Source organism: Hippocampus comes, unplaced genomic scaffold (genome assembly GCF_001891065.2).
Source record: "Hippocampus comes isolate QL1 unplaced genomic scaffold, H_comes_QL1_v1.1 scaffold7, whole genome shotgun sequence".
Taxonomy (NCBI): Eukaryota; Metazoa; Chordata; class Actinopteri; order Syngnathiformes; family Syngnathidae; genus Hippocampus; species Hippocampus comes.
The window spans coordinates 5598089-5613774 of record NW_017842060.1 but is presented as its reverse complement, the minus strand read 5'-3'; the positions used below and the strand labels follow the sequence as shown (position 1 = coordinate 5613774).

The 15686-nt window shown below is 42.4% G+C and overlaps 1 protein-coding gene and 1 long non-coding RNA gene across 4 annotated transcripts in view; both read left to right on the top strand.

Annotated features, from left to right (window-relative positions):
* The first annotated feature begins 1912 nt into the window (after positions 1 to 1912).
* On the top strand, positions 1913 to 10886 carry LOC109511033 (MICAL-like protein 1). The gene is made up of 16 exons (XM_019861764.1): positions 1913 to 2268; positions 2743 to 2791; positions 4725 to 4866; positions 4938 to 5125; positions 5205 to 5332; positions 5745 to 6836; positions 6922 to 7103; positions 7511 to 7568; positions 7687 to 7793; positions 7893 to 7954; positions 8065 to 8188; positions 8630 to 8732; positions 9432 to 9505; positions 9592 to 9706; positions 10003 to 10049; positions 10402 to 10886. The coding sequence occupies exons 1-16, from the start codon at positions 2126 to 2128 to the stop codon at positions 10476 to 10478; spliced, it is 2691 nt and encodes an 896-aa protein (XP_019717323.1). The 5' UTR covers positions 1913 to 2125; the 3' UTR covers positions 10479 to 10886.
* Positions 10887 to 11468: 582 nt separating this feature from the next.
* The window catches only part of LOC109511046 (uncharacterized), an 82652-nt gene continuing 78434 nt past the window's right edge, over positions 11469 to 15686 (top strand). The window contains exons 1-4 of one of the 3 annotated variants that reach the window (XR_002167228.1): positions 11469 to 11636; positions 12000 to 12093; positions 12788 to 12880; positions 14453 to 14506. This is a non-coding gene — a long non-coding RNA (uncharacterized LOC109511046). Of the gene's footprint in view, positions 11637 to 11999; positions 12094 to 12324; positions 12434 to 12787; positions 12881 to 14452; positions 14507 to 15686 lie in introns of those variants that run through there. The other 2 variants (XR_002167227.1, XR_002167229.1) reach the window with 2 other exon arrangements.

Genomic DNA, 15686 nt, shown 5'->3' with positions numbered 1-15686 from the left:
GTACTTGCACTTGTACTACCCGCTCTCTGCCGCTGGATGGCAGCATGTCAACGTTTGTACTTCATGCATTTCAGGCAGTGGTTCTTTCCCTTGTTTGAGGTACCGAACCCAACCGGTTCATATGCTGTAAGGCTTTAAATAGGCCAGTTCGTTCACATGCTAACTGTTTCCAGATGAAACACAAATCACTCATTCATCGATTATAGGGGGCGGGCCAGGGAGGCGGCGAAAGAAAAGAGCAGCGGGGGTCTTTCTAAAAGCATTCTGCTCCTCTGACAGGGGCATTTCCTGTCTGGATTTGGGAGGATTAGTTATTGTGTGTGTGGGGCCTTCGGCCTACAACGACTTTGTTCTGTCATAGAACAATTTTAAAAAAAAGGTTTAAGGTCTATATTAGCATAAACAAAACAGGCACGATACATTTTGAAGGGTGTCATAAACACAGATTTCCTCTTTGTGTCTGGTGTGGAATGCTTTTCTTTCTAAACGTGGCACTTTGTGGTCTTGAGACTTGACAAAAGCCTAACACAACCACGCGTGCATACTTTCTCTCTTTGAGTCCATAGCATGAAGAAGAATGCTTTTAGATTGGACATTGTCGACTCGTCCTCCCACTTCCTGCCCAAGATTTTTATGAGATTATAAATGTTGGTATACCTACACTGTTGCCATTTCAAAACAATTCAGGCCATAGCTCAGTGGTTCTCGAACTTTTTTTACACCAAATACAAGCTCAAAAAAATACTGAAAACAAAACTTAAAAAAAAAAAAACTCTTTCATGCACCCTGTAACCTGACATGATGAGCTGTCTGCTGTAGTAAATGCTGTCCCTGAAAGGATTAAAATGAAAATCAGATTTTTCCACTGTGGTAAAGCAGTGTAGGCTTAGAAAAGTACGTGTATTTACTTAGCATATAATAATAATGAAGAAAACCGACCTTTTCATCTCTTGATGAAAGGATGCACATGGACATTTACTCAGCTTTTCATGTAAACAGTTTGTTGCGAATAGCACATTTACCAGTACTGACAACCTCATTCAAATCAATGTTACCCACATTGTCCCCCACCCACAAACTACTAACTAACCAACTAACTAACTGCATAAATAAATAAAGTGGACGCTCACAGATTTGTTTCCCAATTTTTTTTGGGGGGGGGAAGCCAACCCACGTTTTTGGAAAATGCATATCAGCGTGTTTTGAAGAATGTTATGGGTTTAAGAAAAAACAATCTCCCAACACATTCCAACCAGTCTCAATACGCAAAATGTGTGTTCGTGTGTGTGTGTGTGTGTGTGTGTGTGTGTGTGTGTGAGTGTCAGGTGACTCTGACACACCTAGCAGACAGGACAGGACAGGCTGATTATTTGAGTAACAACCAACCACACCTTGTTCAGAAGCTTCATGTAATCCCTGAATTAAATATTATACAACCACTAAAGACCCAATGGAGGGCATTAGTGTACCTAATGTTGTGGCCCACCAGTGGGTTTCAAAAGTAAAATGTATTTTTCCCTCACCTCCCCCGGTTTCTCATGGAAAACATTTTTTGAAGAATGGTATGGGTTTATTTATTTTTTCCCCTAATGCATTTCAACAGGTATCAATTATATGCATACTTTGGGGATGCACGGGTTGGCCCAGTCACGATCTCCTGCGAATAGCGGCGGTCGACTGTACATATAACGTGTTCGTAAGAGCTAAATAGAAATTGCTAGCACGTGGGTTTGACCTCCCATGAAGTGATTTTTCTCCCAAATCATCACTTTAAAAAAAACAGCCTTTCACACAATAATGTACTGTATATTTTTATTGTACGCGTGTAAATTCAGCGGGGAGGCGGGCAGAGACTGATGCGCATGCGCATCGTAAGCCCCGCCCACAATGTGTGACACCACCCCCGACCTTCCACAGGTGTCGGATCTACTTTGGTGCTGACTCTCGAGGGAAGAACATCATCTTTCTCCGTGTCAACATAAGCTCCTTCGGGAAAAAAAAGTTCCACGACTGGCTTGTATTGTGGATGTAAGCAAGCCCGCCGGAGAAGTCGGGGGAGGGGAACCACCACCACCACCACCACCGCGAGGGAGTCCGCGGCGCAGCCGCCAACAAGCTCGGCGGGATGTCGGCGGTGAAGGCTCTCCAGCAGTGGTGCCGGGTCCAGTGTGACGGCTACCGGGATGTGACGGTCAGTAACATGACCACGTCTTTCCGGGACGGCCTGGCTTTCTGTGCCATCATTCACAAACACAGACCGGATCTCATGTGAGTACGACGCAAAACATTGGACGAGTTTAGTTGACTTCGTGTCACTTCACTTTGGGATAGTTTGCTCCCTAAAAATGAGGAAGGAGCTCAACAGGCAGGGCTCCCTCTTCATTGTTTTGAAGTCAAATCAGAGGTGGCAAAAGTACTCGCTTTGCGTACTTAAGTAGAAGTAACGATACTCTTTTGGGAAAAAGTACAGATTTTTTTTTTTTTAGATTTTGTATCTATCTCAAGGGCTTGTCCCAACATCTCCCGCGAACCTGTTTACGTGTGACAAACCACAAAACATGGTTTGCTTCAGTGTTCTCACCGCAAATGTTCGGATCATCCGAGACCATGAGGATTTAATGACGGTATTTAAACGGAGTCATCATCATGAGGTGTTTGACCATGACTCAATAAGGCAGATTCTATTAACAAATGAGGAAGTTGACAAATGTTTCCTAATGGGTTTTTTTCCCATTCTTGCAGCGATTTTGATTCCTTAAAGAAAGAAAACGTCTATGAAAACAACAACCTGGTAAGAAAGAGTTTACATGCTGTATTTACATGTAGGTTTTTTTGGGGGGTGGGGGGACTGGTGACAAATACCCTCACTATTCACTTAAATCAGCGTAGGCAGGACAGTAAACCGCAGGTTAACTAAACCCTAAGTAACCTTTTAATATTTATTGACATTATTATTTGCTGACCTGATGGTGTTGATGGGGTAAGTCAAAAACTAGTTTCATCCGACATACTTTGTATTTGGAGATAGTTGCAGAGAATATGTGCATAGATTGAGAATTAAGTAGTACCCAGTTGTGGGGATAGGGCGTTAAACTGCTTTTCAATTTGCTGATAGTTTTATATTTTTTTCCATGTTTTTGTGCATGGCTAAACACAAATTGGGCAATCAGCATGTGTCGCCCTTCCCCCACTATAAGAACTTGAGCACTTTTGTTCACATAAGTGATTATCCGGTGAGTGACTTTAGTTCTAATTACTTGTCTCTTTTCTACCAAGACTTTGTGCAATTAGCTAACTATGCCTAAACCCTAAACATATTTCTTCCTTTGATGTCATAATTTACAGAACAGATTGGTGTTATTAAATGTTTCATTTAACTCATGGAGACATTTATTTTCACTTAAAAAGGGACTTTAGGAGGAACAATCATGCCTCTATGAAATTAGAATTACAATAGAGAGGGAGCCTGGGAAGCATCCGGCTGAACAAGCAAGAATCTGACCGAGCATGCAAAGCTACATTTCTCGTTGCACTTCCAAAATAAAGTTAATTCTAAACAAGAGCACTAGTATTGTATGCGAGTGTATTGTTACCGTTGGGAATCGGGTAATCCCTTGAAAGGTCTCATGTCAGTAAGGTTCCACACCAATGTCCAATCATTTGACATTTAAAATCAATAACATTGGTTGAAGCGCAGACCTTGAGGAATGCCAGCCAATTCTTGTGTCATTTTCAAATGACTACTTTATTAGGGGTGTATTTCCTTATTTTCCAGAAGAACATAGAATGTTGTGAGTGCTTACTTCACCAATAGATGTTCAAGTGTTTTCACGCTTTTTGAGAAGAGTGTAAACGCTTTGACTGCACAGGTGCATTCTTGCTGGTTTTTTTTTCTTGGATCTTGTTGGCGTGTGGGATAGAAACATTTCTCTTGTGTTCATTGCGTAAGTGTAGAAAGTGTGCCATCCGCCAGAGCCAACTTATCAGTTTTTACAGCAAGCTCTTAATGTTTCTGATTAATGATTCATGGCAGCTGCCGGTGCTTATTTGCGTGTCTCTTCTTGTCTGTCTTCATTCGTGTCATTTTGTCAAATGAAGTTTTAGAGCCTCTTTTCCCAAAACCTTTTAAGCCATGCACCCCCTTAAACAACCGTCAGAGTTGACACACACCCTAGTCCCATGCAAACCCTCATACAAAAAAAAATTAATCATAAAAACATGTACAAGTAATAATATGCTTTTTATGATGTGAAAATTATGTCATGTAATTATTATACAGGCGGCCCGGTGACCCAGTGGTTAGTGCGACCTCACAGTGCAGAGGTCGTGGGTTCAATCCCGGCTCCAGCCTCCCTGTGTGGAGTTTGCGTGTTCTCTCCGGGCCTGCGTGGGTTTTCTCCGGGTACTCCGATTTTCTCCCACATTCCAAAAACATGCATGGCAGGCTGATTGAACACTCCAAATTGTCCCTAGGTTTGAGTGTGAGCGCGGATGGTTGTTCATCTCTGTGTGCCCTACGATTGGCTGGCAACCGGTTCAGGGTGTCCCCCGCCTACTGCCCGAAGACAGTTGGGATAGGCTCCAGCACCCCCCGCGACCCTTGTGAGGATAAAGCGGATCCGAAAATGGATGGATGGAATTATTATACACGCCAGCACTTACTTTTACTCCCAACACGCCAGCGTATGAATCTCTGTGCTAGAGGAAACTGCTGATCTTCGCAGGCCTTCAGGGTCGCCGAGGAGCAGCTCGGAATTCCTGCGCTCTTGGATGCAGAAGACATGGTGGCCCTCAAAGTTCCGGACCGGCTCAGTATCCTCACATACGTCTCGCAGTACTACAACTACTTCCACGGACGCTCCCCAAGTGAGTATCACCACCTCCCTCTGTGTCTCGTCTTTCCATCGTCTTTATCATCATCTCCGTGTTTTTTCCAGTTGGCGGCGTGGCGGCAGTAAAGCGTCCTGCTGACCCACCTGCCGACGGGCCGTCCGGGAAGAAGAATGCGCCGGTGGTTTCGAAAGTGTTCCCTTCATTCAAGCCTGCTAAGGAGAACAATCCTCCCACTTCAGCTAACATTACACCACCTCTGCCCCGCCCAAGACAACCCAGAACCACAACGCCGGTACAAACAATCACACAATCTGTCTTTTTAGAAAACGTCATCACAGATTGATACAAGCGCCGCTAACCTTTTTTTCCAGGACATTCCTGCTGAGAAATCCCATCAGATGGGAACTCTGAGTAACAAGTGCATGTCCTGCAGCAAGCACGTTCACCTGGTGCAGCGACACCTAGTCGACGGGAAGCTCTACCACAGGAACTGTGCAAAGTAAGACTTATCGTGCGGAGTGTCTGATATGACAACATTGCAGGCGCAGCTCAGTTCGGGCTGAAAAGATTCATGGGATAATTCAGTTATTTAAAAAAAAGGTCAAAACTAGATCTCAGCCTCCAAAGCTTTGCAGAGATTATTTTTCCACCCTGACTTATGTTACTGACAATGCAAGCGCCATTATGTGTTGGAATAAAATGGCGTCATGGTGGCGAGCCACAATTCATCATCTCAAGAATTTAGAATATTGATTAAAAGTCAATCCAAAATGTAATATGGAAATGTTGGCCTTCTGAACATTATGTTAATTGAAATACAGGCAATACTTAGTTGGCGCAAACATTCGCCTGTGCGGAGGTACCTAATATTACTTCCTGTTTTTGTGTCTTCTAAATGTCTTGTCTCCTAGGTTACTGGCTCCTCCAAACGCAAGTTCACTCCTAAAAGAGGTTCCTTCCAGTGACCCTCCTCCAGCACACCTCACCAAAAGCGACACTGTGACACCCACGGCGCCACCCAGACTGGGCCTGTCGAGGCCGGTCCAAAAACCAAGCCCCCTTTCCAGTATCACCAGCAGAACTTCATCTCCGCAGAGACCTGCTTCAAATATTATCATGCCTGCAACGCACACTCAGACTGCTCCGGTCGCTAAACGACCCGTGACTCAAGACACTACCGTCACCACACCCGTCGCCATCACCACCAAGCCCGTTGCCGCACCTCGGATCTCCGCCACCGCGGCCAAGACCATCCAGTCGAAACTTAAGTTCTTCGAGGCAGAAGGCGGCGAAAACAAACCTGTAAGCAAGCCTGCAGACGCTGCCCCAAAAGGGTTCAAGTCTGAAGATCCTGTTAAGAAAGCCCAAGGAGTTCAATCTATGCCTAACAAAGTTGCCAAGGTGGTTATAATTCAATCTAAGGTACACATTAATGAAGACAAAGCAGGTGTAACGAAACCTGAAGATAGCCTGGGTAGTAAAGTTGGAAATGGAAATGTTGCGAACATGGCTACGAGCCAGTCAAAGACGCATATTGACGAAGACAAAGCCGGTGCAAAGAAAAGTGGAGACAGTCAGGTTAGCAAAGTTGGAAATGGAAATGTTGCTAACATGGCTACAAGTTACTCGAATACCCATATTGACGAAGACAAAGCCGATGCAAAGAAAAGTGGAGAGCGTCAGGTTAGCAAAGTTGGAAATGGAAATGTTGCTAACATGACTACAAGTCACTCAAAGATGCATATTTACGAAGACAAAGCAGGTGCAAAGAAAAGTGCAGACAGTCAGGGTAGGAATGTTGGAAATGGAAATGTTGCTAACTTGGGGAAAAGTCCGTTAAAGGGACGTTTTGATGAAGGCAAAGCAGGTATAAAGAAACTTGGAGTCAGTGACGGTGGTAAGATGAAAGCAGCGGACACCTCCAAGAACCTCTCAAAGGAGGAAAACAACAACAGCAAGCCAACAGTACCGCCAAAGGCAGACCTGCCCAAGAAAAATGATGTGTAAGGACCCAACATACCACATGACCATGCACACTGTTGATTTCCACTGGAGAAGCTCAAACACTCCTTCATCACTTTTCTTCAGCACATCTCAAGTCCAGACTGTGAAGAAGGAGCTGGAGGCTGGCAGGGGGAGGGTAAGGCTCAAAGTCAACCCGACCATCCTCTCCGATTTGCAGCCGCCACGTTCGGACACGAGCCCACTCAGAAGCAGAACTCCAGAAAGAGGTCTTGGGGGATTGAAACCAGCGCCAACCAACACTTCAGGTTACCCCTTGACCACATTCACATGAACATGATAACGGTTTGGCTTAAAATGTATTTATTTAGTTTCATGTATTTTTTTTTAATCCACATTTTTGGCCATTGAACTAATGCTGCAAGTGGTACAAATCTGATGTTTGTTTAATGGACCACATGTAACAACACAAAAATTGCTCATAAAACATACCATAAGCGTCAATATAAGGCAGTGACATCACAGACATGGAGAATACATGAAGTTGGCATTCAATTGGGCTGGTCTCTTATTTTTCAACACCTCTGAGTTGCAGTGCCACCTGTTGGTTTGTCGTGCGTATTACAGTCTAGTGGAGCGTGGACAGAGATTTTATTTGAAGTAAGCCGCTATTGTGTCACGGTAACACTGCTGTGTTTGTTTTTGGCGTCAACAGAGAAGGAGACGCCCACTGACTGGAGGTCCATGCTCAAACCTGTCCCCAAGGAATCTAAGTAAGCCTTTTTATTTCTTTCTTCGCAACTGCTGCACTTTTTTTTTGGGGGGGGGGACATTTTCCACTACTTCTGTCGTTGAGTAATTCATAAATAGATCATATCTTTTTTGCTACAGATCTGCTGATACATCACAGACATCCACGAAAGTACCGACTAGCACGACTGGAGGCTCACATTCATCAGAGGTGTCTCAAAATCTCGTGAACCCTCCTACATCTCAAGGTCTAAATCAGCAGAGACATTTTTACAGATGCTATTCTGTAGCATGGAGTCCTCCTGTTTCTGTATAATAACGTATTTCTTCTCCGTTTACTTTCTCAGGAATCCGAAATGGTCACCCCATAAACACGTCACAAACAACTTCGGGATCAAATGTCTTGAAGGTAATGTGAGCCCTGTTATGACACATGTCGCTAGTTAGGATGTCACTTGGTTTTTTTTTTGTTTGTTTTTTTTGCCCTTCACGTTCCCCATCTAATGCTTTCATGTGCAGATGAAGCCGGACTTTATTCCCAAAGAGGCCATCATGAAGGAGCTGCAGGAGATTGAAGATAATCTCAACCAGTTGGAGAAGCGAGGGGTTGAGCTAGAAGCCAAGTTACGGCACAGCGAAGACGGTTCGTATAGACAATGATGTGCTGTCTGTAGTGTCAAAATACCAAGGTTCTGTGCCCCCCCCCAAAAAAAAAATACACCAAGATAAATATTTTTTTTTTCACTAAGGCTCTCGTCCATCACCCGTACATTGCAGTCTTGTATCTCAAAAAAAATGGGTTACTTGTAAAGGGTGTGCACACTTGTGAAACCACTTTATGTGAGTTGTTTATTTTTATTTCTCCTCTGGAAAATATATATATATATTTTTTTTTTTCTGACGTTGCACAGGTCATGACAGGTCACATTAATGGTGGAAAAGGTTCAATGGTTGATCTTGGTCTCATTATTTTCCATCACAAAAATCACAGCATTTGTGCAGCGTTGTGTCAACCTTTCATACTCGCTGTCTTATGTGCGGCTGACTGACTGACTGACTGGCCGGGCGGCCGTTTGTGTGTCAGAGGGTGAGGATGACTCCCTGATGGACGAGCTGATGGTGGAGTGGTTTACTTTGATCAGGAACAAGCAGGTGGCCATTCGGCGGGAGTCTGAGCTCGTCTACGTGTGAGTACACGCGAGATGCCGTCGGGTCACACAGATTTTTTGGCCAGAAGGTTCTCGGCGTCCTGCCACCGCTGTCACCCAGGGTGGGACATGGCAAAGGGCGCATGTGCGCGTGTACACACACACACACACACACACACACACACACACACACATACATACACACGTTTTTATTCTCTCATATTGCTAAACAGGAAGAAAAACATTTTGCGGTTAATATTAATTTTGACTTTTTAGAAAAGCCCAATGAACTGCTGAAATGTGTGACTTAAAAAAAAAAGGAATTCATTTTCAAATTCCTCTTTCCTCTCTAAAATAGTGAAATAGCACTCACTGAAATGGAAAAAGTTTGTATTAAAGCAAGGCATATGACTGGATGGTCTCTTATGACAACCAATGAGCAAACAGTATTTTACTTTCATCTCATGGCACCAGGATAAGAAGTCACAAAAAGTATAAACAACAGAAATAATGATGACGTGGTCAAAATTTTAACTCATAAATGTACTTAGTGTGAAGTCTGTGCGTGAACAAGTTATTTTGTTGCATGAAAAGCAGCAGGTGGACACATATTTGTACTTTCTGCCATCTGGTGGTAGAAAATTGAACTGTTTTGCCTGTCAAAGTCAAAGGGTGGGAATCTCACTGGTCTCATGAATGTGTTAAAAAAAATCACACACTGTATGTGCATATGTACAGTGGTAAAACTCAGGATCTGGAGGAGCAGCAGCCCAGTGTTGAGCAGGAGCTCCGGAAGCTGATAGAAAAACCAGGTCAAGACCAAAACGCCCTTCACTGCTTTTAACTCCAAAAACACGACAGCTGCGAGTCAGGACTGAAAATGTCATGTGCTTCACAGAGCATCTGAAAACATCGTTTGAACGCAGGCGAGAAGAAGAGCTGATGAGCAAGCTGATGGAGATCGTCAACGACCGCAATGCCATTGTGGAAGGTCTGGACGAGGACAGGCTCAGGTGTGCTTGCAAACCAAGACTACATTCATTGCGTGCCTTTTTAACTGGGTCTGACACAAAATGGCTGACAGATCTGAAATCAAAACAGTCTACCCAATTTTAGTCATTTTTTCCCCTTAGACCTACGCTGATGTTTTTTTTAAATTGTTATTTTGACCACCTGCTTGAACAGTTAAGTACAGCTGAACTCGAATGGATCCAGGACCCCTATTCATCTGGAATCCACTTTTAATATATGTCCTTATTTGCTTTGTGGTTATTTCACATATCTGTGCTTCCTGTTGTTATTCTATCAGAGAGGAAGAGGAGGACCAAGAGCTGAACAAGTTGATGGAGAATTTCAGTGAGTCCCTTGCGAGGTTTAGATTTGAAAATGATCTTTCAATAAGTCTCACATTGGCATAAATGGTCATCTGACAAAACTAATTTCTACAAATTTAAACACCGTCTAATGATCTTATATGACCAATGCCATAAGTGGCCGCCATCTCTGTGGAATCCCCCCCAAAACATGGAAAAAGTATTCAAATAAGGCGAAAATCCTCCATAAGAAATACATTGCCGGAAAAAAAAATTGAAGTTTATGAGCTTTCTCTACCTACATTGAGGACGGTTTTGAAACATAAATTGTACTAAATGAGGCATGATGTCACTGTTGAGTGTGTTGTAAAATGTGTCCAAATGTCCTCTTCCAGGTGTAAAAAAAGACAAACCAAAGAAAAAGTCTCCCATATCCAAACTGTTCACTTGGGGCAACAAGAAGGAAACGTGACGCCTGGCAGGAAACTCTGACTGCTTTCCTCTGGTGCTTTCAGCGTCACTCCTCCCTACCACTGACTAATGGCACAACTTTGCGCACGCGTGTGTTTGTGTGCGTCTTGATAAGGCATCTGTCATGCTAAGCATTTCTTGATAGATTCTGAGCATGAAGGGTTAACGACATACAAGTGTTGATGGGTTCAGTGCTTCAGTTGTACATTTTAATCCGCTTCCAGTCTTAATCTACTTATTGCACACACACACACACACACACACCAGTAACTCCACTATGCCTCTTGCTGACATGCTGTTTGTAAGAACAAACATCAATAGAACTAATACGAGCGAGGAACAACATTGTTTTTGCTGGTTCTTGCACTTCCAACTTGACTTTGCATCATTTTACCACCAATGTATTTTTTTTAAATGATTTTTTTACTGGGTAAATCCTTCTGCTTTGTCAGATATGGGCTAGCTGTTGTGATCCATATTGGATCTGAAATAATTTCAAATGTGTAGGGCCTGATGCATTATTTTTTATTTGTTCATGGTGACCACCTGCTAAGATGCAATTAAACATGGTATTTATTGTATATTTACCTGTTTAATAGTTATGGGAATAATAATACTTCTAAAATTGAATTTAAGAGATTTTTTTATCATTATATGGTGAAACTAGCCTGTATATGTACTATACTATGATATGTATTAAAATAATATTGTTGTCATGTTTTAGTTATTTGTTGATGTGTCCTGGGTGATGCCTCGATGGGGTATTGATTCTGGGGTGAGGAGGACTCACAAAGAGGATGAGAGAGAAAAGTATCTTGGTATAATACCTTTTAAATCGACACTACGACAAACAACCGCAGGTTGCCACGTTGGCCGCTGCCTCTAGAGGGCAGTATGTGACTTCATCCCCTGTCGGTACTTAAACCTTTCGCGTGCTCGTTTAGCAAAGAGAACAAATAATGAACATTCGGGGATATTACTGCCTACAAGTGTTTTTCAAACCTTGTGTTTTTGTTATAATTGTTTTTTAGAGTAGTGTTTCCTAGCCTTATGAGGCAAGGAATACATTTTACATAAAAAAAATATCTTACGGCACACCATAGGAAATTTTAAATGAAGGTAGCATGTCGCTGTGGATTGGAGAAAATCGCGATCCAAGGTGGTGAAATGTACTCATTAGCGACGCCTACTAGCGTTTATCAAATGAATGACACCACTTATTTGCCATATACCTGTAATCCCAAATGTTATTTCAGATATCCCAACAGGAACTACAGATCATTCATTTTTGTAAAATGGCAACTATTTGACAAATTATTTTTATTTGAATTGTACCGTATAATTATTACAGCGTTAGCCTGGCTAAAATGATGTTTTGTTTACACCATAAAGGAGTGCATTACGGCCTCTTAATGGTTCGTATGCGAGTTGCCGTGGATTTAAATTAAAAGTGGGGCTGTAGAGAACACCGAGCTTTCTGCTGATACCAGACTTGATTTGTTTTTCCTTGTTATACATGCAGCAGCAGCCGATTATTTTGGTCGGTTTTCGACTGACGTCAGGGACGTCCCTTTCCCCTCTCAAGAAAAGTATTTTTTTTTTTGGGTGGCATTAAGGTAAGAAAATCACATCAATTCCAAATCGGAAGTGAGCTTTACTATTTTTTCTGTCGCTTGTATCATAAATAACTCATTTTCAAGTAGTGCTTTTTTTTCAACACGGCTGCGCGACCGCGGATCGGTTTCGTGCTGGTAGGTCGCAATTTAACAGTTTGTGCATCGTGACTAATTAATTGCAGCTTTTTTTTAAATTGCTGCGCGTAGCATGTCCACTAGGTGGGAGTATAATACAGCCATGCCGACAAGTGTAGAAGAGTTTGCCTGAACTACCGTTTGCGACTCGATAACTTGCAAATAGTATCAGTTGTTTCTTGCAGACGATAACGAATATATCACTGTGAGTAACCCTATATTGTTTGTCTGCGTTATACCATCGCCACTTAGATGCTATCTGTTAGCTTGTCAATCGTATTTTCCCATTGTATGTTAGCATTAAGCAAATAGGGTAGTCTTCTGGTTGTTTTAAATGTTTAGTTAGACAGTTAAGGTCCGTCCACTATACCAAACTGCTCCTTCTTGTGAAAGCACCAGTGTATAGAATTTTTGGATCAGTTTAAGTAAAACTTGATAATTTCCCGTGGGATGTCAATATGCCGTAGCACACTGGTTGGTAAATCCCTTTTTTGGGGGAAGTTTGGGGTTTAGGAAATTGTTTGTAACTTTTTTTTTCATCATTTTCTCATTGTTTCAGTTTGCGTCAGACGCCAGCCCTGGAAAACCCATCACAGCTGAGGAAACTCCACACGGACCCATGGATTTCGCCCGTGGCAACCCTTCGCATGTGGTCCGTACACACACACACACACACACACACACACACACACACAAACGTGCACATTCACACACGCGTAGACAGGAGGAAAATCCTTTGAGGATTTCGCTTGACATCTTACTCTTTGTGTTTCTCTAAGTGTGTGTGACATGAGGCAGCCTAGTGATGATTGGCGTGTGTCAAAAAGTGAGAGCAATGTACACACACACACACACACACACACACACACACACACACACACACACACACACACACACACGCAAACGCACACACACAGTTTAAGCGACTTAAAGAATAGGGTTTTTTGTAGCTTTGTGAGTGATGTGAATGGCAGAGAGGATGCACGCTCGATGAATCACCAACATCGTCTATCAGACCTCAAGCTTAATCACAGCAGTTTCAGGTTTTCCAACAGTTTGAGCAATGATGTTTGAATGCACCCCCCCCCCCTCACATAAAACGAATTTTTAGAAATGCAGGAGTGAATGCACATTCTCGTTATGTATTGTACAAACACTTTATACGTCAGTAAACCAAACCTTAATCTGGTTTATTTTGGGCCACAACCTGATGTAACTGTTGAGGCGTAACATTTTCAATCTTCTACTTTATTGGAAGAAAGCAAATGATGAATATCTGCTCCTATAAGATGTACAAGGACATAGTTTCATTAGGATTTCATGTGAAATGTAGTTTAGTAGAATTTCATATGGATCGTTGTGCAACTTTAATAGAGTGATATGCAGCTTTTGCAGAATTTGCTACTCACTAGCACAGAATCGGGCGCCTGTGGCTCAGTTGTACGATCATGTCATTTGGTGAATGAAGAGCAAAATGATTCAAATCCCAACCCCGACTGTCTGCTGCCCAACTGGGCAGGATACTGAATCCTAAATTGCTTCCAGGTCAGCATTGTGAATGAAAAACTGACAATTGCCTTACCTGGTGAAATCAAGTGTTTTAGGATGACACATACCGTATAATGTTGTTTTAGTAGGATTTCATACGAAATACAATGATGCCTTGAGATATGAGTGACCTGACCTACAGTTTTTTTTTAAGATACAAGTCGTCGATTGGCAAGGAATATCTCAACACAGAAGGTGCGACAGGTTAAACATGCCAACAGTATAACAACACTCACAGGCATTTAATCTTTATCCTCTTTAAAGAACGACGAATATTAATGCCGTACTGAGGAGCTTAAATTATTCTTTTTGATTATGCCAAAACCTCATTTCTGAAATGATGGAATATAAAGCAATTGTAGTCTAATTTACCAAGAAGTGTGAACTCATTCACTCCCAAAGACATTTTTATATGTATTTTCAGACTTGGTTTAGAATTGGCTGGGACTGAATGAGTTTAATTGGATTGAATTTAAAAATACTGGTTTGATGCAAAATAGAAGGCACTTTTAGTTGAATTTCATAAAGGAAAGACAGTTTTAGTCTTAAAATATTTAATTTGGATTATTCATGCAATTTAGTCTCATTTCATATGAAATGTAGCGTATGTAGGATTTGATCCCACAATGCCAGTTTCGTCTAATTGCCCCAAAAAGATATTATACTGCTTTCATAGGATTTCCTACAAGACAACAACAGAAAGCATCATCTCTAGAACAAACAGCAATCGGTGAGTATTTATTAAGCCACGCCCCAAGCTCGTGCTCCCGCTCTCTCCGTGTGTTAATAGCGTAAATTAGCATACAAATGAGAGATGCCGTACGATAGAATCCACTCGGCTTCAATCTGTCCGCTGGGACTCGATGATTACCTCTTCCTGCTCTTCTTCATCTCATCTCTCTCTTCTGTCTTTTTGTCCCCTTGCCTTGCCGTGCTGCTGCTGGACACCTACCACCGTGTTTATTCTGCGCTGTTTGTTTACCTGTGTATGAGCTGGTTTTAAGCACGCTTAATTGCGCTTGGCTAATTTGCAAATAAGTGGGGAGGATTTGGAGAAATAACAAACACACACACACACACACGTGTATTTCTAGCATCTTCCACGTCTTCATTTTCCCCCTTTGCCGCGGTGGTCCCCGGCCGGCTGAGGCCCGGCGGAGCACAGCGGGAGGTGTTAATGATGTAGAGGGGGGGCTCGCTGTTCTCTGCTGGGTGTCATGTGTTGCCCGCTCGCTGCCGTCTGTTACCGTGCACGCTGGAAAACATCTTCATTCTTCATGTCCGTGTGCACATGTGTGCTTTTCCATTTTCCACCTCTTCTGCATATTCAAAAGCATTAAAAAAAAAAAGTCAGGCCGCTTTATTTGGGCTTTCAAGGACATTTCCTGGTGTGAAAATGTGATTAAAAAATTCATTTGGAGTTAATAGTTATTTTATGGTGTCATTTTTAAGTTGTAATTTTAGTTTGTGGGGAATGTTGAAGAATAAGAACAACAGCAGTGTAAACCTCTGGGCTCGATGCTGGCCATTTGTCTGCTCATGCAAATGTACTGAAAGTTATCAAAGATGTTTTTTTTTTTCCTCTCTGATTTTATGACCTAGCAGCATAAAAAAAAAAAAACTCAAAATGAGAGGACGTGTTGGCAGTATTTACATGGACTCAAAGAATTAAGTCAGATTGAAAAACTCACTGTGAAAGTACCAACTGCTTTCAACTGGAGACAGACTTAGTCAGCCATCATGGACAAAGCAATTCACGCACACGTCTTAGAAACAATATTGTCTTTGTGGCAGGAGGGCCTGGCGTGGGGATAAAGTGGAGTGGGGTAGGGGGGGCTGTCCACAACGACGTAACCGTGTAATTTCCTAATTCTGATCTTGCAAGACTATCCCTCCTTATCAGTGTCTGA